The following is a 24515-nucleotide window of genomic DNA, read 5'->3' as shown; positions in this document are numbered from 1 at the left end:
GGGAAGAAAAGAGTAACCACCTGGAAAGTGTGCGAAAAAAAAGAAAAACGAAAAAAAAAAAAAGAAAAAAAAAAAGCCCGGCTATCCCAGAGTCCAAGGCAAAGTCCCCTCTCATCTCCTGCTTCTGCACCAGGTGTAACGCTGACAGCAGAGCCCGCGATTGCCTCCCCTGAGCTAGGGGCAACCACCCACAGCACGCTGCCCAGCAAAGCTGTGCCTTGCTCAGCAGCAAACCTCCACGCCCGGGAAGGAGAGCGGGGAGGAAAAGGCAAGGAGCACGAAGGAAGGCAAGCGCCGAGAGGGAGGGCGTCGCGGTGTCCGGAGCGACTCACCGGGAGGGCGTCGGGCTGTGCGCCGCAGGCGCCGGCAGCGTCTTCCCCGAGCAGAGGCGCGGCCTTGTCGGGCGGCGGCCGGGCCGGGAGGGTGTTGCAGCAGCTGTCGGCCGCCCAGCGCCGCTGGCTCTTGCGCGAGTCGGCGGTGAGCGACACCTCGTGCGAGTAGGAGTGCAGGAAGGCGCGGACGCCGTCGATGCCCACGAAGTGCGAGGCCGGGACGCCGCGCAAGGCGCCGCTGGCCGGCGGCAGCAGCTGCGAGCGGCGCCAGCGCCGCAGGCGCAGCGCCAGCAGCAGCAGCAGGAAGGCGAGGAAGAGGCAGGACACGGCCGCCACGGCCAGCACCAGCCAGCGCGTCAGGCTGCCGGCGGGCTCGGCCGGCGCCGCCGCGCTGCCCAGCTCCGAGAGCAGCTCGGCCACGCTCTCGGCCAGCACCACCGTCAGCGTGGCCGTGGCCGACAGCGCCGGCCGGCCCTGGTCCTTCACCACCACCACCAGGCTGTGCCTGGGCGCGTCGCGGGCCAGCGGCGAGCGCGCCGTGCGCACCTCGCCGCTGTGCAGCCCCACGCGGAAGAGCCCCGGCTCCGTCGCCTTGGCCAGCTCGTAGGACAGCCACGCGTTCTGCCCCGCGTCCGCGTCCACCGCCACCACCTTGGCCACCAGCGCGCCGGGCTCCGCCGAGCGCGGCGCCAGCTCCACGCCCGTCCAGCTCGCGCCCGGCGCCGCCGCCGGCGGGTACAGCACCTGCGGCGCGTTGTCGTTCTCGTCCACGATCAGCAGCCGCACCGACACGTTGCTGCTCAGCGCCGGCGCGCCGCCGTCCTCCGCCCGCACCCACAGCCCCACCTCGCGCACCTCCTCGTAGTCGAAGGAGCGCAGCGCGTACAGCGCGCCCGTCTCCGCCTGCACCGACACGTAGGACGAGAGCGGCGCGCCCCGCACACGCCCCTCCGCCAGCCGGTACCGCACGCGCGCGTTCTGCCCCCAGTCCGCGTCCCACGCCCGCACCGTCAGCACCAGCGCGCCCTCGGCGTTGTTCTCGGCCAGACGGGCGCTGTAGCGCGCCTCCGCGAACACCGGCGCGTTGTCGTTCACGTCCAGCACGCGCAGCGCCAGCACCGCGCTGCTCCGCAGCGACGGCGACCCGCCGTCCGCCGCCCGCACCGTCACGTTGTACTCCGACACCTCCTCCCGGTCCAGCTCCCGCGCCGTCACCACGCTGTAGTAGCTGCCCACCGAGCTCCGCAGGCGGAACGGCACGTCGCCGACCAGCGAGCACCGCACCTCGCCGTTGGCGCCCGAGTCCCGGTCCTGCACGTGCAGCAGGGCCACCACCGTCCCCGACGGCGCGTCCTCCGAGATCTCGCTCAGCGCCGACGACACAGTCAGCTCGGGCGCGTTGTCATTCACGTCCGTCACCGAGATCGACACTGTAGCCGTGTCGAAAAGGCCACCGCCATCCCGTGCTTGCACCTCGAGTTCGTAGGAGTCGTCTTCCTCGAAGTCCAGGCTCCTCACCAACCTGATCGAACCCGTATTGGGAACCACATAAAATTTGTCTGTTTGTACGGCCGTCAACTTAGTCATCGAATACTTAAACTCGCCGTTGAGTCCCTCGTCGGCGTCGGTGGCCGTGAGGGCGAGAAGCGTGGAGCCCACGGGCACGTCCTCGGGCACGCGAACCGCGTACACCGCCTGGCTGAACACGGGCGCGTTGTCGTTGGCGTCCAGCACAGACACGCGGATGCGCGCCGTGCCCGTCCGAGACGGCTCGCCGCCGTCGCTCGCCCTCAACACCAGCTCGTGAAACGCCGCCTCCTCCCGGTCCAGCGCCTTGGCCAGCACCAGCTCGGGACGCTTCTCGCCGTCGGCTCCCGCCTGCACGGACAGCGAGAAGTGCTCGTCGCCGCTCAGCTCGTAGCTCTGCAGGGAATTCATTCCCACGTCCGGGTCTCGAGCCTTAGACAGGGAAAATCTCGACCCTGGAGCTGTCGTTTCGCTCATTCTCAGTTCATTTTCTCCCTCTCCGAAGCTGGGCCCATTATCGTTAATGTCTGTGATTTCCACTTCGATCTCGTAAACCTTCATCTCGCCTTCCACGATCACCTCACAGCGCAGCACGCATCGCTCCATCAGCCGGCAAAGCTGCTCTCTATCTAGCCTCTCCGCCGTCACCAGGTGGCCGCTGTTCGCATGCAGAGCGAAATACCGCGTCCTACCTCGGTCCAGGATGCGGGCGCCGCGGTCGCGGAGCGCCGCCAGCTGCAGCGCCAGGTCCTTGGCCACGTCGCCCACGAAAGAGCCCTTGGGCAGCTCCTCGGGCACCGAGTAGCGCAGCTGCCCCCACGCCGCCTCCCACGCCGCCACCAACACGCAGCACAGCAGCGCTCGCTGCCTCCGGCCCCAGCGCCCTTGTCTCGCCGCGCACATCTCCGCCACGGCCCCGCCGCCACCGGACGCCCGCCGACAGCTCCCCGCCGCCGCCCCGACTCTTCGCCTCCGACTCTGGATCAGAATCTCGCTCCGGTTCCCGTCTCCAGCTCCGACTCAGACACTCGCTTTGGCTTAGACTGTTGCTCTGGCTCTTGCTCCGGTACCCGGACCCGGTTCCGGCCCCGCCGCCGCCCGCTCTCGCCGGGCCCTCTGCCTCGCTGCAGTACGGTTCCGCACCGCGGGGCCGCTCGCAGCCCGCCCGGCCGCCGACACAGCGAGCGAGCGAGCAAGCGAGCCGGGATGGGCTGCGTCCGAGCGAGCCGGGCCGCAGCGGGCGGGGCTGGCTGCAGCGCTCCGCTCCTTCCTCTCCTTCGTGGTGAACAGCGGCGCCCGCAGCCGCCACCCGGCACTGCACACACAGCTCACACCGAGCGCTGCTGCCCTGCCTCTTCCGCGGAAACCTTCCGTCCCCGCGAACACGGCGCCACGGTACATTCCTCTGCGACACGGTCCAGAGTCGGTGCGTTTGCTTCCGCAACACCTTGTCATCTTCGCGGAGAAGATCAAATGCATTCTGGTCTTCAGGGCGGTCATGAGCTGTCTGGGGTCAGAAAGTTCCCTATCTTCGTTCTTCTGCATTGCAAGTAGAAGTAAACATAGACAGTGCGTCAGTTTCCACATAACTTTGTCTTCTTTGTTTGAATGCATTCTGGTCTTCACGGTGGTCATGCCCGGAGAGAAGGCAGACTGTTCCTCTGTCTTTCTTCGTTCTACCGCATAGCAAGTAGAATTCTTCGTGTTAATTCGACCTCTGAATAGTTGCTAGTCTTAACGCAATATTGCAGAAGCACTATGTCCTCCACGAATCGCAAACCTTATTCTCTTCCTTGGCTTTCCCACAAAGTATGACCATCTAATTTGTGTTGTCTTTCCAATGTTAACAACTGATATGAAACAGTTCCCCCTGTAAGGGTGCAGCATGAAGGAACCAGCAGCTTTCCTCAGCTCCCTGAGAAGGCTGTGCACCTCACTTCACATCCCTGCTACATGAAAACCAGTTTGGGCACTCACCACTGACCAGTTTTCCCCACTATAAATGTAGTCTTTGAGACTGAAACAGATGAAGACCTGGTCTTGGTTTTATTCATTTAAATGGATTTTCAGAAAAATGCCTACCCATACAGTAGAAGAAAACCCCATGGCATTCACTGTGAAGGTAGCAATGACCTACAAGAGATGACTATGGTGTTGTACAAACTGGTGTAAGAAAAAAGCAGTACTTGGGATCAGTTATCAAACAGATCCAGGTACATTCATTTGAGAAAAAGACAAAGAAAAAGCAGGAAATATCTCCAGTACTGTGTTGGTTTTACTCAGGTGGGCAGCCAAGCTCCACCACAACCGCTCTCTCACTCCCCCTCCTCAAAGGGAATGGGATAGAAAATAAGATGAAAAGGGCTCAAGGGAAGTGACTCAGCATAGGAAGATTAATAAAATTTATTGCCTATTACTAAGAAGCTAGAGGAGTGAGAAACAAAGAAAACAAACTAAGAACACCTTCCCCCCATCCACCCTCTTCCACCTCCTCCAACCAAGTGGCAATGGGAATGGGGGAATGAGGGTTGCAGTCAGTCTGTAGCACTTCGTTTCCACCACTCCTTCACAGTCACTCTCTTTCCCTGCTCCAATGTGGGGTCCCTTCCACGGGATACAGTCCTTCCTGAATTGATCCTGCATGGGCTTCCCACAGGCAGCAGCTCTTCAAGAACTGCTCCAAGTATGGGTCTGTACCATGGGGTCCATCCATCAGGAGTAAACTGCTACAGCATGGGTCCCCCATGGGCAGCAGCTCCTGCCAGTTCACCTGCTCCTGTGTGGTCCCCTCTTCACAGGCTACAGGTCCAGCCTGAAGTCTGCTCCGGTGGAGGGTCTCCACAGGCTGAAGCCTCCTTCAGGTAAGATCCACCTGCTGCTCCACTGTAGGCTCCTCCATGGGCTGTGGAGTGGAAATCTGCTTCGCCATGGTACACCAGGGGCTGCAGGGGGACAACATGTTCCACTGTGGTCCTCTCCACAGACCGCAGGGGGATTTCAGCTCTTGTGCTTGGAACACATCCTCCCCCTCCTTCTTCGCTGGCCTCAGTGTCTATAAGGTTGTTTCTCACTCCTCACTCTCCCAGCTGCTGTTGTGCATCAAGTTATTTTATTTTTTTATTTTTATTTTTTCCTTTCCTAATTCTGCTTTCACAGAGGTGTAAAGACCATCACTTATTGGCTCAGCTATGGGTAACAGCAGGTCCTTATGGAGCCAGCTGAAAATGGCCCTTATCTAACATGGGACAGCTTCCGAGTTCTTCTCACAAAAGCCACACCTGCAGCCCCCCCCATTACCAAAACCTTTCAACATAAACCCACTACAAGCATGAAGCATAAATCATATTTTCCTGATTCTGTCATGTAGAATCAGTGGATCTCATTCTATACAGTAAGCACTCACATTCATGGCTAATAAATGCACATCCAGCCCTACGCAATGCAGGACATCATACAGACAGGGAAGCTTTCTGTCTCCAGTCCTCCTGGAGCTGAGGACATCTTACAGGCAGCTGGCATTGGCCTGAAGCACTCCACACCAGTTCCTCTGTTTAGCCAGCATCACACTGGAAGATCACACATAATGGGAGTATGCAGTGCTTCAGGACCTCCTGCTATCACTTAAAGGCAGCAACGGGTAGGAAATCATGCCTCTCTTCTCCACAACTTCCATCCTGCAAAGCAGTAGCATGGCTGTCTTGGTTATTTCTGATTATAGATATACAGTAAAAAAACAAAACAAACAAAAAAAAACAAACAGTAGCTCAGCTACTGATTCTAAATATAATGAAACAAAAACCTCCAACCAGCCCACGTGAGGCAAACATTTCTCTACATATATGGACACAACTCTGCCTGAAGAAGTCATCCTCCAGTACACTTGGAAGTCACTGACACCTCAAGCTGAATGCTCATGCAGCATATTTGGACATCCAGAGGTATTAGTTTGAAGGCACATGCAAAGAAGATTTTCATCCCATTTGGTGACATGGGGGGAAAGGTCATAGTGAATCAGGCACAGACCTTGGCACATTGCAAGGAATCAAACACTGCACAGAAAAATGTCCTGCTGACTCTTCCATCTTCCTTGCTGGAAATCAGACTTTTGTCATTCCCCTGCCTGAGCACCTCTTTCTTGGGCCAAGGAACAAGAAGGAGCATCTCTAACCTTTGGTCAATTAAGACAAGTAGGGACTACAGTATCTGTACTCAAGTGACACAGAAACAAATTCTGCCATTCCTTGTGATCTGGGGAGTGTTTTCAGGTCAGTTCCTTCCCTTCCAAATGTGGTCCTGAAGACTGGAACAGCTGAAGATTCTGGTCTTGCTTTCATTTCACTTCAATTTCCAACAAAATACCTACCCATACACCTGAAGAACACCCAGTGGGAAGGGAACAAAGCCCCTTTGGTGACAAGCACATGGGTGCACATGCAAGTGTAAGACAACAGTACTTAGAATCACTTAGAGCTCTAGATCAACGCTTCCAGGGGACACCTGCTCACACACCACTCTTCTGATGTATTTTTGCTTTCTTCCTCATAGGTGGTAGTTACTCCAGCCTGCACCCTTTCACCTCAGAGACCTCCCTTACATAGGCACTCTTAAGCAAATACTTTATTCTCAGGGAAACCTTACTCCCTCTAAAGATGGGGACACCATGATCAGAACAGAAATGGTGCAGACCTTGGCACCTGGTATGAAATGTGTATGAATGTGTTCCACATTCAAAGCCACGTTGAACCAACTATTTTCCAGGCTCTAAAATCTGCCTCTCAGCCTCTGTACTCTGCAGTCACAGACCATCTGCAACACAGACAACATCCTACTTCTAGCCGTATGTCAGACAAGAAAGAACAGGGCATATCATTCACTGACATTTTATTGAAAGAGAAATATATCAAAGTATTTCTCACCACAGTAGGAAACATTCAAGATCTAGATGGAAATTGCTCCACCAGTCCGACCATTCTAACTGATCTTTCAGTCTTTTTAGGGTCCTCTGCTGCACTGAGTCCCAGTTTAGACAGTAGCAATGAACAAGGCAAAAATGTGAACACTACAGATGTGAAGCACTTAACTAGCACTCTACAGGCATTCTTCTTTGGTCCGCCCAAGCCTGATGTTCAATGAAATTCAAGCAATGGACCTGCAACACAGCTGTTATCACAGCACGTCTGCTAGAAAAGACATTTTCTCCATTCCTGAGAGGACAATGTTCAAACACCATGACAAGAGGTCAATTTCTCCAAGAGCACTTCACACATGAGGAATTCCCCAACTACTCCCAATGGTTATGATTGCCTTCCCTCTTCATGACTGGCAAAAGGACATCATTACAGGACCAATTGCCCAGCCACTTTCTCTGCAATATGCACAAAGACTACACCCTGGACAGCTCCAAAGACAATTTTCTTTTCCTCATATTATCATGACGTAATATTAATGGTGTGAAGAGTATAAATGATACACAGCTAAGTTATGCAAATGGACATCTTTGTGTATTCATAGGAGTAGAGCATGTAAGGTAGATAGTAGGAAAAGAATTCCCCAGAATGTCCTCCTGAAGATTTCAATGCAGAAAAAAATACATTTCTACTGTAAAATCTATCAAGCAGAGCTTTGTGATTAAAGGAATAAATGCCACAAGCAGGGAGAGGGGTATCCGTTTTTCTACAGTTCCCCACACAACATTCTTCCAAACTACCACCTCAGTCCTTTCACAACTTCAATGCTTTTCTTTCATCCTCAGAATTTTCAAGCACTTCTCACCAAAGGATTAGTTCAAATGTCCATTTCCTTATACAATGCACCACAACCACAGCATCGACAAATATCAAGAAGGGAGGAACATTTCTCTTTAATCTTCAAAAGCATACCTATGACTTGGGGGAAAGCGAGAGAGAGTAGCCATCCTTGACCTGAAACTGTGTCATCACAAATGTGTTTGGAGAGGAATCTCCCCTTCCATTAAGCACATGAACTGCTCTACACATACACACCTCTTCCATTAACATCATGTTTACATCCACTCCCCAGAAACAAAAATGGAAGAAAACACACAAGTACCCTCACATCTCCAGCCTTCCACACAACCTTAAACTGTAATGAAACACCCAGCTATTGCCTCATGAGAAAAAGGCACATGAACACTTACATTCCCCAACAAAGCTATGCTTCTACTGAAAGCTCAACCTCTCACACACAAAAGACCAGGAAAAGACAAAAACAGAGAAGCAGCACAAAGAAGCATTCAAAGAGAAAGCCTGGTAGAGGAAATCACCACGAGGATGGCAGGATCTTCTCTGTGGGCACTAAAATTCCTCTCCAGAGCACCAAGAAATCACTGGGGTCTTAAGCTGCAAGCAATGTCCTAATGTCTTCTTCTGGGCTAAACAGGAAGGGACTTCATTTTAAGAGAAGTTCATCAGTTCTCATCCATTTTCCATGATGTGGCCTGCTTATCTTTAATGACTATGAAACTGTAAAAGAATAGACCTTACTATGGGACCCTTTCTCATGCTAAGTCTTGGGAGCAATGAAGAGAGATTGAGTTTTAGCTTCTGTTTCACTTCCCTTTTACACAAAATTTTGTGTTCAGGTGGGTGAAAGAACCTACTCAAGGGAGGTAAGGATTTTCTGTAGTACAGCTCTGTCATTCTCAAATGCAAAAGCCCTACCCAGGAATGGGATATATGAAGTGCAACCTTCCTGGAAGCAAGGACCTGAAAATGGAATTATAGCTATGAAGAAACTCTTTGGCACGATGTTACAACAGATAGAAGTGAAGTAATGAGGATTCACACAGGTATTATAAGCCTTTATATGCAGACATCATCACTCTACATACACAGTTTTTCTGTAAAACATTTTATTATCAGAGAACTAAAGTTACCTTTCAGGGCAGGGAAACCACTATAAAATGGTGCATGAATGCTGCAGGAATTGGCACAAATTATGAAAACAAACCTTTGCCTGAACAGTATCTCTGCTGAGCCTCATTTTCCACATTCAAAAAACCAAATAAACAACAAACAAACAAAAAAACACTCACCATCCATGCTCTACAGTCACAACATTCAGTTACAGAATCACACAGAATCAAAGAACATTAGGGACTGGAAGGGACCTTGAAAGATCATCTAGTACAATCCCCCTACCAGAGCAGGAACACCTAGATCAGGTCACACAGGAACGTGTCCAGGCAGGTTTTGAATGTCTCTAGAGAAGGAGACTCCATAACCCGCCCTGGGCAGCCTGTTTCACTGTTCTGTCACCCTCATCATGAAAAACTTTCATCTCATATTTAACTGGAATCTCCTATTTTCCAGCTTGCACCCATTCCCCTTGTCCTATCATTAGACGTCACTGAGAAGAGCCTGGAGCTATCCTCCTGACACTCACACTTTACATATAATAATAATTAATTATTAATTATAAAAGTATCATTAATACATATAATGTTTATAAACATTAATAAAGTTACCACTCAGTCACCTTGCACTAGTCATAATAACCAAGTTCCAGCTGTATGTAGGCCACTGGCAAGAGCATTTCATCCAGTGACATTTTAAGGAAACATAAGGATATCGAAAGACTTGATCCTGACTGCAGTAAACATGCATGCTGTGTATGGAAGCAGCTACCCCAACCGAACAGTCTGTAACATATTTTCCTTTTTTTTTCAGAGTTCTCTGGCACATGAGGCCACATTTTGTCATTGACAGCAAATAAGGCAAAAATGTGAAAACTGCAGGACAAGAAATGGAATACAGTCTCACTCTTTACACAACATTTTTAGCCTGGCCAAATATGAGGCAACACATACGCAAGGGATAAACTGTAAAAGGAACAGTTTCCCTGACCATTCTTCCACCAAAGAATAGATACATACGTAGACATATCTCTGCTCAACCCATGTTTATACAGCAACAGAATAGTTGCTTGGAGTATGGAGGAGAAGCAGCCGAATGAAACATGGGGACACTAAGATGCTGTTCGAAGAGAATTTCACACTACCGATAAAGGATGAGAGAAATCAGGATGACACGTCCTACAATCTTGATAATCTCAGGTGTACATTTACTCAGAATGCTGAAAACCAAAAGGAAAAAACTGCATGACAACATTCAGAGGAAGAAATAAGCAACCACCTAGCAAGTGCGGAAAAACAACAACAACAACAACAAATACCAGTTGTACCAGAATTGCAGGCAAAAACCCTACTCGACTCCTGCCTTCGGCACCGGGTGTAATGCTGGCAGCAGAGCCCGCGTTTAGCTCCCCTGAGTGAGGGGCAGCCACGCACAGCCTGCTGCCCAGCAAAGCTGTGCCTTGCTCAGCAGCAAAACTCCACGCCCGGGAAGGAGAGCGGGGAGGGAAAGGCAAGGACCACGAAGGGAGGCAAGTGCCGAGAGGGAGGGCGTCGGCGTGTACTGAGCAACTCACCGAGAGGGCGTCGGGCTGTGCGCCGCGGGCGCCGGCAGCGTCCTCCCCGAGCAGCGGCGCGGCCTTGTCGGGCGGCGGCCGGGCCGGGAGGGTGTTGCAGCAGCTGTCGGCCGCCCAGCGCCGCTGGCTCTTGCGCGAGTCGGCGGTGAGCGACACCTCGTGCGAGTAGGAGTGCAGGAAGGCGTGGACGCCGTCGATGCCCACGAAGTGCGAGGCCGGGACGCCGCGCAAGGCGCCGCTGGCCGGCGGCAGCAGCTGCGAGCGGCGCCAGCGCCGCAGGCGCAGCGCCAGCAGCAGCAGCAGGAAGGCGAGGAAGAGGCAGGACACGGCCGCCACGGCCAGCACCAGCCAGCGCGTCAGGCTGCCGGCGGGCTCGGCCGGCGCCGCCGCGCTGCCCAGCTCCGAGAGCAGCTCGGCCACGCTCTCGGCCAGCACCACCGTCAGCGTGGCCGTGGCCGACAGCGCCGGCCGGCCCTGGTCCTTCACCACCACCACCAGGCTGTGCCTGGGCGCGTCGCGGGCCAGCGGCGAGCGCGCCGTGCGCACCTCGCCGCTGTGCAGCCCCACGCGGAAGAGCCCCGGCTCCGTCGCCGTGGCCAGCTCGTAGGACAGCCACGCGTTCTGCCCCGCGTCCGCGTCCACCGCCACCACCTTGGCCACCAGCGCGCCGGGCTCCGCCGAGCGCGGCGCCAGCTCCACGCCCGTCCAGACCGCGCCAGGAGCCGCCGCCGCCGCCGCCGCCGGCGGGTACAGCACCTGCGGCGCGTTGTCGTTCTCGTCCACGATCAGCAGCCGCACCGACACGTTGCTGCTCAGCGCCGGCGCGCCGCCGTCCTCCGCCCGCACCCACAGCCCCACCTCGCGCACCTCCTCGTAGTCGAAGGAGCGCAGCGCGTACAGCGCGCCCGTCTCCGCCTGCACCGACACGTAGGACGAGAGCGGCGCGCCCCGCACACGCCCCTCCGCCAGCCGGTACCGCACGCGCGCGTTCTGCCCCCAGTCCGCGTCCCACGCCCGCACCGTCAGCACCAGCGCGCCCTCGGCGTTGTTCTCGGCCAGACGGGCGCTGTAGCTCGCCTCCGCGAACACCGGCGTGTTGTCGTTCACGTCCAGCACGTGCAGCGCCAGCACCGCGCTGCTCCGCAGCGACGGAGACCCGCCGTCCGCCGCCCGCACCGTCACGTTGTACTCCGACACCTCCTCCCGGTCCAGCTCCCGCGCCGTCACCACGCTGTAATAGCTGCCCACCGAGCTCCGCAGGCGGAACGGCACGTCGCCGACCAGCGAGCACCGCACCTCGCCGTTGGCGCCCGAGTCCCGGTCCTGCACGTGCAGCAGGGCCACCACTGTCCCCGACGGCGCGTCCTCCGAGATCTCCCTCAGCGCCGACGACACAGTCAGCTCGGGCGCGTTGTCATTCACGTCCGTCACTGAGATCGACACTGTAGCCGTGTCGAAAAGGCCACCGCCATCCCGTGCCTGCACCCTGAATTCGTAGGAGTCGTCTTCCTCGAAGTCCAGGCTCCTCACCAACCTGATCGAACCCGTATCGGGATCCAGGTGGAAGATTTCTGATGCCAGGTCCGTCGCTTTCTTAAGCGAGTATTTCACATTCGCGTTGAGTCCCTCGTCGGCGTCGGTGGCCGTGAGGGTGAGGAGCGTGGAGCCCACGGGCACGTCCTCGGGCACGCGAACCGCGTACACCGCCTGGCTGAACACGGGCGCGTTGTCGTTGGCGTCCAGCACAGACACACGGATGAGCGCCGTGCCCGTCCGCGACGGCTCGCCGCCGTCGCTCGCCCTCAACACCAGCTCGTGAAACACCGCCTCCTCCCGGTCCAGCGCCTTGGCCAGCACCAGCTCGGGATGCTTCTCGCCGTCGGCTCCCGCCTGCACGGACAGCGAGAAGTGCTCGTCGCCGCTCAGCTCGTAGCTCTGCAGGGAATTCACTCCCACGTCCGGGTCGCGAGCCTTAGACAAGGGAAAATGCGACCCAGGAGCTGTAGACTCGCTCATTTCCTCCTGCAGATGTACTTCGTTGAAGCTTGGCGCGTTGTCGTTAATGTCCGTGATTTCCACTTCGATCTCGTAAACCTTCATCTCGCCTTCCACGATCACCTCACAGCGCAGCACGCAGCGCTCCACCAGCCGGCACAGCTGCTCTCTATCTAGCCTCTCCGCCGTCACCAGGTGGCCGCTGTTCGCATGCAGAGCGAAATACCGCGTCCTACCTCGGTCCAGGATGCGGGCGCCGCGGTCGCGGAGCGCCGCCGGCTGCAGCGCCAGGTCCTTGGCCACGTCGCCCACGAAAGAGCCCTTAGGCAGCTCCTCGGGCACCGAGTAGCGCAGCTGCCCCCACGCCGCCTCCCACGCCGCCACCAACACGCAGCACAGCAGCACTCGCTGCCTCCGGCCCCAGCGCCCTTGTCTCGCCGCGCACATCTCCGCCACGGCCCCGCCGCCACCGGACGCCCGCCGACAGCTCCCCGCCGCCGCCCCGACTCTTCGCCTCCGACTCTGGCTCAGTCTCTCGCTCCGGTTCCCGTCTCCAGCTCCGACTCAGACTCTCGCTTCGGCTTAGACTGTTGCTCCGGCTCCTGCTCCGGTACCCGGACCCGGTTCCGGCCCCTCCGCCTCGCTGCAGTACGGTTCCGCACCGCGGGGCCGCTCGCAGCCCGCCCGGCCGCCGAAGCGAGCGAGCGAACAAGCCGGGCCGCAGCGGGCGGGGCTGGCTGCAGCGCTCCGCTCCTTCCTCTCCTTCGTGGTGAACAGCGGCGCCCGCAGCCGCCGCCCGGCACTGCACACACGGCTCACACCGAGCGCCACCGCCCTGCCTCTTCCGCGGAAACCTTCCGTCCCCGCGAACACGGCGCCACGGTACATTCCCCTGCGAAGCGGCCCAGAGTCGGTGCGTTTGCCTCCACAACTCTTTCTCTTCTTCGAGAAAAAGATGGAATGCATTCTAGTCTTCAGGGCAGTCATGAGCAGAGTGAAAGCGGAGGGGTCTTCTGGCTGTCTTCATTCTACAGCATAACAAGGAGTATTAATAGTGTTAATTCGACCTCTGAATAGTTGTTAGTCTCAACCCCGTGTTGCAGAGGTACCATGTCCTCTACGAATCCCAAACGTTATTCTTCCTGTCCTTCTTGATTGAAAGTTTCCTTTGCTTTCCAACAATGTTTGGTAGTCTTACTTGTGTAGTCTTTCCAGTGTTAACTACCACTATGAAACTGTTCCCCCTGTAAGGATGCAGCATGAAGGAACCAACAGCTCCCCTCAGGTCTCTGAACAGGCTGTGGACCCACTTCACATCCGGGCCACTGAGCAAATTAATCAGGGCACTCGCCACTGATCAGTTTCCCCCACTATAAATACAGTCTTGGAGACCACAGAAGCTGAAGACCTGTTTTTGCTTCTGTTCACTTAAATGGATTTCCAGAAAAATGCCTACCCGTACAAGAGAAGAAAACCCCATGGCATTCTCTGTGAAGGTAGCAGAGATCCAGAGGAAATGACTCCAGCATGTGCAAGACAAAAACAGTACTTGGGATCAGTTATTAAACACGTTTAAGTACATTCAGTTGAGAAAGAACAGGAACCAGCACTAAGCATCAATCATATCTTTGTGATTCTGTCATGCAGAATTAGTGGATCTCATTATAAACAGTAAGAATTCACATTCATGGCTAATAGTTATTACATCAGTACTTGGGATCAGTTAGCTCTAGGTCAGCACTTCCAGGGGACACCTGCTCTCACACCACCCTTTTGCTCTTATTTGCCTTCGCCTTCATAAATGGTGGTGACTCCAGCTGCACACTTTCACCTCAGACACCTGTCCTACATGGGAACCTTTTTTGCCAAATACTTTATTCTCAGGGAAACTTCACTGCCTTTAAGGACAGGGACACCATGATCAGAACAGAAATGGCACAGGCCCTGACACCAGCTATGACACCAAAGAATACCCTAGCCAAAGCCACGTTGACCCAATTATTTTCCAGACTCTAAATCTGCTTCAGCCCCAATACTCTACAGTAACAGGCTTTATCTGTACTACAGACAACATCCTACCTCTTGCCATATGTCACACATATCAATGCATATCACTGACGTTTTATTGAAAGAGAAATATATCAAAGTATTTCTCTCCACATTTGGATACATTCAAGGTCTGGAAGAAAACTGCTTCCCCAGTTGCACAATTCTAACAGATCTTCCAGTCTTTTTAGGGTTCTCTGCCACACTGAATGGCTCTGCCACACAGTTTAGACATCAGCAGCAAACAAGGCAAAAATGTGAAAATTACACATCTTCACTGTCACTCTACAGATGTTCTTTTCAATCTGCCCTAACTTTATGTAAAATGAAATTCAAGGGATGCACCTGCAAAATTAGAAGGGTCAAAGCCTAACAGGAGCACTATCTGGCTACTGCTCTTAAAGACAATATGTATGTTTTTATAAATACATAAACAAGAAAAGGAGGGCTGAGGAGAATCTCCATCATTACTGGATGTGAGGGGAATCATAGTGACAGGAGATGAGCTCTTTAATGCCTTTTTGGCCTCACTCTAGCAGCAAGACCAATATTTCTCTGGGTACCCTGTCCCCTAACCACCTGGTAGATAGGCATGGGGAGCAGAATGAAGCACTCATAATCCACAAGGAAATGGTCAGCAACCTGCTAAAACACGTAGACATATGCAAGTCTATGGGGCCAGAAGGGATCCACCCAAGGGTACTCAGGGAGTTCCCAGAAGTGCTCACCAAGACACTCTCCATCATACAGCTGAAGTCCTGGATATCCAGGAGGTTCGTGCCAGGTGTTAGCTAGCAAATGTGATGCCCATCTACAATACGGGTAGGAAGGACAATCCAGGTAACTACAGGCCCTTCAGTCTGACTTTAGTGCCAGGGAAGCTCATGCAGCTTTATTGCCATCACGTGGCACTTACAGGGCAAACAGGTGGTCAGGCTCAGTCAGCATGAGTTTATCAAAGGCAGGTCCTCCTTGATGAACATGATCTCCTTCTATGACATGTCAGTGGATGAGGGAAAGGCTGTGGAGCTGGTCTACCTTGACTTCAGTAAGGCTTTTGAACACTCTTTCCCACAGCATTCTCCTCGAGAAAATAGCTGCTCGTGGCTTGGACAGGAGGACCAAAGAGAATCTCCATCCTTTGTTGGATGTGGGGGGAAATGTATTGACAAGAGATGAGCTCCTTAATGCCTTTTTTTCCCTAGTCTTTAGCAACGTGACCATTTGTTCTCTGGGTATGCCATCCCGTGACTACCTTGTAGATAAGCATGGGGAGCAGAATGAAGCACTCATAATCCACGAGGAAATGGTCAGCAACCTGCTAAACTACTTAGACATATGCAAGTCTATGGAGCCAGAAGAGATACACACGAGGGTACTGAGGGAGCTGGAAAAAGTGCTCACCAAGACACTTTCCATCATTTAGCAGCAGTCTTGGCTATCTGGGGAGGTCTCAGTCAACTGGTGGCTAGCAAATGCGATGCTGATCTACAAGAAGATCCAGAAGGACAATCCGAGAAATTACAGGCCTGTCAGTGCTGGGTAAGCTTGTGGAACAGAACAGCTTTAGTGCCATCATGTGGCAACCAGGTAGTCAGGCTCAGTCAACCGGGCTTAGTGGATGACAGATCCTCCTTCATGAATCTGATCTCCTTCTGTACAACATGACTTGCTAAGTGGATGAGGGAAAGGCTGTGGATCTGATCTATCTTGACTTCAGTAAGGCTTTTGAATACTCTTTCCCACAGTATTCTCCTGGACAAAATGGCTGCTCATGTCTTGGACAGATGTGCACTTCACAGGCTTAAAAACTGGTGTGTTAGTCAAGCCCAAAGAGTCAGGGCGAATAGCATTAAATCCAGCTGGAGGCCAGTCTCAAGTGGTGTCCCCCAGGGCTGAGAATCAGGGCCAGTTCTCTTCAGTCTTTTTTATCAATAATCTGGATGAGGGGATCGAGTGCACCCTCAGTACATTTTCAGGTGACAGCAAGTTAGTCATGAGTGTTGATCTGCTCAAGGGTAGGAAGGCCCTGCAGATGGATCTGGATAGGCTGGACTGATAGGCCAAGTCCAGCAGTATGTGGTTCAACAAGACTAACGGGTCCTTTGTCTGAGTCACAGCAATCCCATGGAGTGCTACAGACTGGGGGAAGACTGGCTGAAAAGCTGGCCGACCGAAAGGGACATCTGAGTATTGGTTGATAGCTGGCTGAATATGAGCCAGCAATGTGCTCAAGTGGCCAAGAAAGACAACAGCATCCTGACTTGTATCAGAAATAGTCCGGCCAGCAGGACTAGGGAAGTGATTGTCCCTCTGTACCCATCTCTGGTGAGGCCACACGTCAAATACTGTGTTCAGTTTTGGACCCCTCACTACAGGAAGGTTATCGAGGTGCTGAAGCAGGTCCAAAAGAAGGGCAATGGAGCTGTTGAAGGGTCTAGAGAGCAGGTCCTATTAGGAGTGGCTGAGGGAGCTGGGGTTGTTTAGTCTGGAGAAAAGGAGGCTCAGGGCAGATCTTATCGTCCTTTACGATTACTGTAAAGGGGGGCTACAGCAAAGTGGGGATCGGCCTCTTCTCCCAAGAACCATGTGATAAAACTAAAGGAAATGGCCTCAGATTGTTCCAGGGGAGGTTTATGTTGGACATTAGGAAAATGTTTTTCACTGAAAGGGTTGAGAATTATTGGAACAGGCTGCCCAGGGAAGAAGTTGAGTCACCAGCATTGGAGGTCTTCAAAAAGCATGTAGATGTAGAGCTTAGTGATATGATTTAATAGTAGACTTGGTAGTGCTAGGTTAAAGACTGGGCTAGATGACCTAAGAGGTCTTTTCCAACCTAAATGATTCCAGGATTCTACGAATACAGCTGTTGTCATAGCACGTGTCTACTATCAAAGCCACTTCCAGATCCATTCCTGAGAGGTCAGTGTTCAAGGGCTCCTCTTTCCAACAAGGGACCTTCACACATGAATAATTTTCAAACTACTCCCAAGTGTTATGATTGTCTTCTCTCTTCATAATAGCCAGAAGGACATCATCAAAGGACCAATCACCCAGTGCATTTCTTCACAATGTGTACAAGAACTACACCATGGACAGCTCTAAAAACTTTTTTCTTCATCACATTAACATGACATAATATGAACATTGTGAAGAGAAGAAATGATCTGCAACTAAGGTATACACATGGACATTTTCAAGCATTCATAGTAGTAGACCAAGTAAGGTAGATATTACAGAATGAATTCTGTGGAAGGCCCTCCCAAAGCTCACAATGCAAGCTCAGTAATGTTTCTTAGGCAGAAAAGAGTGAGCAGACAGACATCAAAGTGTGTAAATCACAGCTGTGTGGGAATGGAATAACTAAAACAAGCAGAGAAAAATTCCCCAAACATGTCACCCCAAACCTTTCACAACTGTTTTTTTTTTCTTTTAGCCTCAAAATTTGTGAACACATCTCACCAAAGGAAGTGTTGAACAGACCATTTCCCAATACCATGCACCACACACAACCACACAGTCATGGTATACCAAGAAGGGAGGTAAATTTGTCTGCAAGTTTCTAAAGCATACTAAGGAGATAAGGGGAAAGACAGAGAGGAGCCTTTCTCCAACAGAGACTAGGTCATCGTAAATATATTTGTAAGGGAATGTCCCTGTTCTTTAAGAGCATGCGTTCCTCCCCAGAGACATACCTCTTTTAATATCTTCATGTTTACATCCACTCCCTGAAAACAAAAATGGAAGAGAGCACATAGGCACCCTCACATCTCTGGCCCTCCACAAGACCTCACCTCAATCCTTTCACAACTTCAATGCTTTTCTTTCATCCTCAGAATTTGCGAGCACATCTCACCAAAGGATCAGTTTAAATGACAATTTCCTTATACGACACACCACAACCACAGCATTGACAGATATCAAGAAGGGAGGTGTATTTCTCTTTAATCTTCAAAGCATACTGATGATCTGGGGGAAGGAAAGAGAGGAGCCATCTTCCACGAGACATTGGGTCATCACAAATGTCTTTGGAGGGGAATGTCCCCCTCCTTGAAGCACATGCACTGCTCCACACATACATACTTCTTCTACTGACATCAGTGGGTGCCTGGTGGGGAGCAGGCCTCAGGTGACGGGGGGGGGAAGGGAATGGGAAGAAAAATGTGTTTTGTGCACTCCCATCACTGGGAACGAGGAAAGAACTCTTGAAATAAGGCATAAACATGCCCACATTTTTCAAAAAAGGAGAGAAGGGGAAGGCGCTTGCTTGGACCTGGTGCTTAGGAACATGCTTTAGTGGTTGACATTGGTAGTAGGGTGATCGTTGACCAGATGATCTTGAAGGTCTTTCCCAACCTTAATGATTCTATGATTCTATGTTTACATCCACTACCCAGAAACAAAAATGGGAGACAATACACAAGTACCCTCACATCTCCAGCCTTCCACACAACCTCTAACTTGGATGAAATACCCACCTATTGCCTCATGGGAGCAAGGCCCATGAACACATTCCTCAACACAGCTATGCTGCAACTGATAACTCAGTCTACATTAATAGGAAAAGATAAAATCAGAGAAGCAGCACAAGGAAGCATTCAAAGAGAAAGTGTGGCAGAGAAAATCATTTTTTGGGCATCAGGATCTTCTCTGTGAGCAGCAAAATTCCTCCTCAGAGCACCAAGTAATCACTGAGGTCATAAGCTACAAGCAAAGTCCTAGAGTGTTCATCTGGACTGCACTGGAAAAGTTCATCAGCTCTCCTCAATTTGTCTATAATGTGGCCTACTCATCTCCAATTAAAATAAAATTGCAAACATGAAGTCCTTAATACAGGACCCATTCTCATGCCAAGTCTTGCAAGCAATTGAGAGAGATTCAGTTTCACCTTCTATTTCCCTCATACACAAGAATTTGTCTTCAGATGCCTGAAAGAACCTTTACAATGGAGGTAAGGATTTCCTGCAGTACAACTCCGTCATTCTCAAATGCAAAACATCCTATCCTGAAATGGGAAATATAAAGCACAGACTTCCTGGGAACAAACACTGGGAAATGGAATAATGACAAACTCTATGTCACAATGTTACAATAGATGGGAGTGAATTAATGATGATTCAAACAGGAATTATGTTACAAACAGGCATCATCACTCTGCATGCACAGTTTTTCTGCAAAACATTTTATCATTAGGGAATTAGTTGCCTTTCAGGGCAGAAAATCCAGGATAAAATGGGGCATAAATGATGCGGGCCTTGCCACGAATTATGAAATCAAAGCTTTACCTGAACAATTTCACTGCTGAGAAACATTCAAATCCAGCCACAAACCTTCCTAGCTCAACATTCACCACATTCAGTTGCAACACTCACAATATCCAAGTTCCAGCCTTTTGTTTGTCATCTCTGTAAAAACTGAACCACTCTTGCCTGAGAACCCTTAAAAGATCTGTTATTAATAGTTTGACTGAGGGAGCTGTTTCCATACACAGTGTGAATGTTTACCGCTGCCAGGACAAAGTCTTTGATATCCTTATGTTTCCTTAATATGTCACGGGATGAAATCTTCTTGCCAGTTCCCTATGTGTGACTGTTGTGGTTTAGCCCGGCTGGCAGTCAAACACCACACAGCCGTTCGCTCACCCTCCCCCCTCCCTCTCCGGGATGGGGGAGAGAAACGGGAAAGTGAAGTCTGTGAGTTGAGATAAAGACAGTTTATTAAGACAGGGAAAACAATAACAACAACAATAATAATAATAATAGTATTAATAGTAATAATGTGTACGAAATAAGTGATGCACAATGCAATTGCTCACCACCCGTTGACCGATGCCCAGCCTATCCCCGAGCAGCCAGCCCCCCCTCCACCCCGGCTAGCCACCCCTATATATTGTTCAGCATGACGTCAGATGGTATGGAATACCCCTTTGGCCAGTTTGGGTCAGCTGTCCTGGGTCTGTCCCCTCCCAGCTCCTGCTGCATCCCTAGCCTGCTCGCTAGCAGGACAGAGAGAGGCTGAAAAGTCCTTGGCTTGGTGTAAGCACTGCTCTACAACAATTAAAACATCAGCATGTTATCAGCGCTCCAATCCAAAACATAGCACCCTGCCAGCTACTAGGAGGAAGATTAACTCTGTCCTAACTGAAACCAGGACAGTGACAAACAAGGGAAAAATGTGAAACCTGCAGGATATGAAAAGGACTTTGCTCTGGCTCTTCAGACCTCAGTATATTATCTTGCCAAATATTATGCAGTGAAAATGATGAACACACATTGGTTCTGTTGCTACAGCATGAGCAGGCTAGCAAAGCCTGTTCCATTCTTGAGAGGTCAATGTCCAAACACTCCTCTTTCCTCTGAGAGCCTTTCAAACCCAGCACCTCTGTGGCAACCTCAAATGCAGGTCTTCTGCTTCTCCCTCATCTCTATAACAACCAAAGAGACATCCTAAAAGGACCAGTTGACCAGGCATTACCCCACCACATGCACCACACAAAGACAGCAGTACAGATGTATAAAAGACATTTCAACCCATGTTCATAGAGCGACAGTGTCCTGGTTTCAGTTAGGACAGAGTTAATTTTCCTCCTAGTAGCTGGCAGGGTGCTATGTTTTGGATTAGAATGAGAAGAGCGCTGATAACATGCTGATGTTTTAATTGTTGTAGAGCAGTGCTTACACCAAGCCAAGGACTTTTCAGCCTCTCTCTGTCCTGCTAGCGAGCAGGCTAGGGATGCAGCAGGAGCTGGGAGGGGACAGACCCAGGACAGCTGACCCAAACTGGCCAAAGGGGTATTCCATACCATCTGACGTCATGCTGAACAATATATAGGGGTGGCTAGCCGGGGTGGAGGGGGGGGGGGGGCAGCTGCTCGGGGATAGGCTGGGCATCGGTCAACGGGTGGTGAGCAATTGCATTGTGCATCACTTATTTCGTACACATTATTACTATTAATACTATTATTATTATTATTATTGTTGTTGTTATTGTTTTCCCTGTCTTAATAAACTGTCTTTATCTCAACTCACAGACTTCACTTTCCCGTTTCTCTCCCCCATCCCGGAGAGGGAGGGGGGAGGGTGAGCGAATGGCTGTGTGGTGTTTGACTGCCAGCCGGGCTAAACCACAACAGACAGAAAAGGCACATGGAGTATTGAGGAGAAGCAGCCAAAAGAAACAGGGGGACATAAAGATTCTTTCTGAAGACAAACTCACACAACTGATATAGCACACGGCCTATCGGGAGGCTACACTGAACATCCTGAAAGGAAAAAACACATGCATAATGGGAAAAAACAAAACAGAACAAAAAAAATGGATGAAACACCTTAGGAGAAGAAATGAGCAACCATCTGTCAAGTGCGAATAAAAAAGAAAAAAATGAAAAAAAAAAAAAAAAGCCCGGTCGAAGTAGAGTGGAAAAAAAACATCTCATCTCCCGCCTAACGCACCAGGTGTAATGCCGGGAAGGAGAGCCCAAAGGGAGGGAAAGGCAAGGAGCAGGAAGGGAGGCAAGCGCCGAGAGGGAGGGCGTCGCGGTATCCGGAGCGACTCACCGAGAGGGCGTCGGGCTGTGCGCCGCGGGCGCCGGCAGCGTCTTCCCCGAGCAGAGGCGCGGCCTTGTCGGGCGGCGGCCGGGCCGGGAGGGTGTTGCAGCAGCTGTCGGCCGCCCAGCGCCGCTGGCTCTTGCGCGAGTCGGCGGTGAGCGACACCTCGTGCGAGTAGGAGTGCAGGAAGGCGCGGACGCCGTCGATGCCCACGAAGTGCGAGGCCGGGACGCCGCGCAAGGCGCCGCTGGCCGGCGGCAGCAGCTGCGAGCGGCGCCAGCGCCGCAGGCGCAGCGCCAGCAGCAGCAGCAGGAAGGCGAGGAAGAGGCAGGACACGGCCGCCACGGCCAGCACCAGCCAGCGCGTCAGGCTGCCGGCGGGCTCGGCCGGCGCCGCCGCGCTGCCCAGCTCCGAGAGCAGCTCGGCCACGCTCTCGGCCAGCACCACCGTCAGCGTGGCCGTGGCCGACAGCGCCGGCCGGCCCTGGTCCTTCACCACCACCACCAGGCTGTGCCTGGGCGCGTCGCGGGCCAGCGGCGAGCGCGCCGTGCGCACCTCGCCGCTGTGCAGCCCCACGCGGAAGAGCCCCGGCTCCGTCGCCTTGGCCAGCTCGTAGGACAGCCACGCGTTCTGCCCCGCGTCCGCGTCCACCGCCACCACCTTGGCCACCAGCGCGCCGGGCTCCGCCGAGCGCGGCGCCAGCTCCACGCCCGTCCAGCTCGCGCCCGGCGCCGCCGCCGGCGGGTACAGCACCTGCGGCGCGTTGTCGTTCTCGTCCACGATCAGCAGCCGCACCGACACGTTGCTGCTCAGCGCCGGCGCGCCGCCGTCCTCCGCCCGCACCCACAGCCCCACCTCGCGCACCTCCTCGTAGTCGAAGGAGCGCAGCGCGTACAGCGCGCCCGTCTCCGCCTGCACCGACACGTAGGACGAGAGCGGCGCGCCCCGCACACGCCCCTCCGCCAGCCGGTACCGCACGCGCGCGTTCTGCCCCCAGTCCGCGTCCCGCGCCCGCACCGTCAGCACCAGCGCGCCCTCGGCGTTGTTCTCGGCCAGACGGGCGCTGTAGCGCGCCTCCGCGAACACCGGCGCGTTGTCGTTCACGTCCAGCACGCGCAGCGCCAGCACCGCGCTGCTCCGCAGCGACGGAGACCCGCCGTCCGCCGCCCGCACCGTCACGTTGTACTCCGACACCTCCTCCCGGTCCAGCTCCCGCGCCGTCACCACGCTGTAGTAGCTGCCCACCGAGCTCCGCAGGCGGAACGGTACGTCGCCGACCAGCGAGCACCGCACCTCGCCGTTGGCGCCCGAGTCCCGGTCCTGCACGTGCAGCAGGGCCACCACTGTCCCCGACGGCGCGTCCTCCGAGATCTCGCTCAGTGCAGACGACACAGTCAGCTCGGGCGCGTTGTCGTTCACGTCCGTCACCGAGATCGACACTGTAGCCGTGTCGGAAAGGCCGCCACCGTCATCTACCTGCACCTCGAGTTCGTAGGAGTTGCGTTCCTCGAAGTCCAGGCTCTTCACCAGCCTGATCGATCCTGTGTCGGGATCCAGGTACAGTACCTTCGAGGCTTTGTCAGTTATTTTCTTAAGCGAGTATTTCACGTTCCCGTTGAGTCCCTCATCTGCGTCGGTGGCCGTGAGGGTGAGGAGCGTGGAGCCCACGGGCACGTCCTCGGGCACGCGAACCGCGTACACCGCCTGGCTGAACACGGGCGCGTTGTCGTTGGCGTCCAGCACAGACACGCGGATGCGCGCCGTGCCCGTCCGAGACGGCTCGCCGCCGTCGCTCGCCCTCAGCACCAGCTCGTGAAACGCCGCCTCCTCCCGGTCCAGCGCCTTGGCCAGCACCAGCTCGGGACGCTTCTCGCCGTCGGCTCCCGCCTGCACGGACAGCGAGAAGTGCTCGTCGCCGCTCAGCTCGTAGCTCTGCAGGGAATTCACTCCCACGTCCGGGTCGTAAGCCTCCGCCAGTGAAAACCGGGATCCGGGAGGTGTCGTCTCACTCATTCTCAGTTCCTTTTCTGCCTCTCGAAAGCTGGGCGCGTTGTCGTTAATGTCTGTGATTTCCACTTCGATCTCGTAGACCTTCATCTCACCCTCCACGATCACCTCACAGCGCAACACACATCGCTGCAATACCTCGCATAGGTGCTCTCTATCTAGCCTCTCCGCCGTCACCAGGTGGCCGCTGATCGCATGCAGAGTGAAATACCGCGTCCTACCTCGGTCCAGGATGCGGGCGCCGCGGTCGCGGAGCGCCGCCGGCTGCAGCGCCAGGTCCTTGGCCACGTCGCCCACGAAAGAGCCTTTAGGCAGCTCCTCGGGCACCGAGTAGCACAGCTGCCCCCACGCCGCCTCCCACGCCGCCACCAACACGCAGCACAGCAGCGATCGCTGCCTCCGGCCCCAGCGCCCTTGTCTCGCCGCGCACATCTCCGCCACGGCCCCGCCGCCACCGGACGCCCGCCGACAGCTCCCCGCCGCCGCCCCGACTCTTCGCCTCCGACTCTGGCTCAGTCTCTCGCTCCGGTTCCCGTCTCCAGCTCCGACTCAGACTCTCGCTTCGGCTTAGACTGTTGCTCCGGCTCCTGCTCCGGTACCCGGACCCGGTTCC

At 53.7% G+C, this 24515-nt stretch overlaps 3 protein-coding genes across 5 annotated transcripts in view; all 3 read right to left on the bottom strand.

Moving 5' to 3' along the window:
• The window catches only part of LOC121077682 (protocadherin gamma-C5-like), a 177780-nt gene that overhangs the window by 115173 nt on the left and 38092 nt on the right, over positions 1–24515 (bottom strand). The gene's annotated exons all lie outside the window — the stretch shown is intronic.
• On the bottom strand, positions 78–12994 carry LOC121078123 (protocadherin gamma-A10-like; the record flags this gene model as incomplete). The annotated part of the gene is made up of 2 exons (XM_040573937.1): positions 11842–12994; positions 78–1854 (listed from the first exon to the last, which is right to left on the bottom strand). Coding segments are annotated over exons 1-2 (2685 nt in total), but the record flags the coding sequence as incomplete, so codon positions are not given.
• LOC121078122 (protocadherin gamma-A10-like) lies at positions 12885–24506 on the bottom strand. The gene is made up of 3 exons (XM_040573936.1): positions 21905–24506; positions 18044–18076; positions 12885–13244 (listed from the first exon to the last, which is right to left on the bottom strand). Exons 1-3 carry the CDS (start codon positions 24332–24334, stop codon positions 12885–12887), a joined length of 2823 nt encoding a protein of 940 aa, XP_040429870.1. The 5' UTR covers positions 24335–24506.

This window comes from Cygnus olor, chromosome 14 (assembly GCF_009769625.2).
Source record: "Cygnus olor isolate bCygOlo1 chromosome 14, bCygOlo1.pri.v2, whole genome shotgun sequence".
In the NCBI taxonomy this organism is placed as follows: Eukaryota; Metazoa; Chordata; class Aves; order Anseriformes; family Anatidae; genus Cygnus; species Cygnus olor.
The sequence above is the reverse complement of the archived record's forward strand: the minus strand, read 5'-3'. Positions and strand labels throughout refer to the sequence as shown.

Coding starts and splice junctions, on each gene's coding strand:
- LOC121078122 (XM_040573936.1), bottom strand. CDS start 24,334: ATGTGCGCGGCGAGACAAGGGCGCTGGGGCCGGAGGCAGCGATCGCTG. Junction 18,077..21,904: donor CACAGCCCGACGCCCTCTCG/GTGAGTCGCTCC, acceptor TTTTGTTTTCAG/GGAGTGGATGTAAACATGAA. Junction 13,245..18,043: donor ACATGAAGATATTAAAAGAG/GTATGTCTCTGG, acceptor TTTTTCTCGAAG/AAGAGAAAGAGTTGTGGAGG.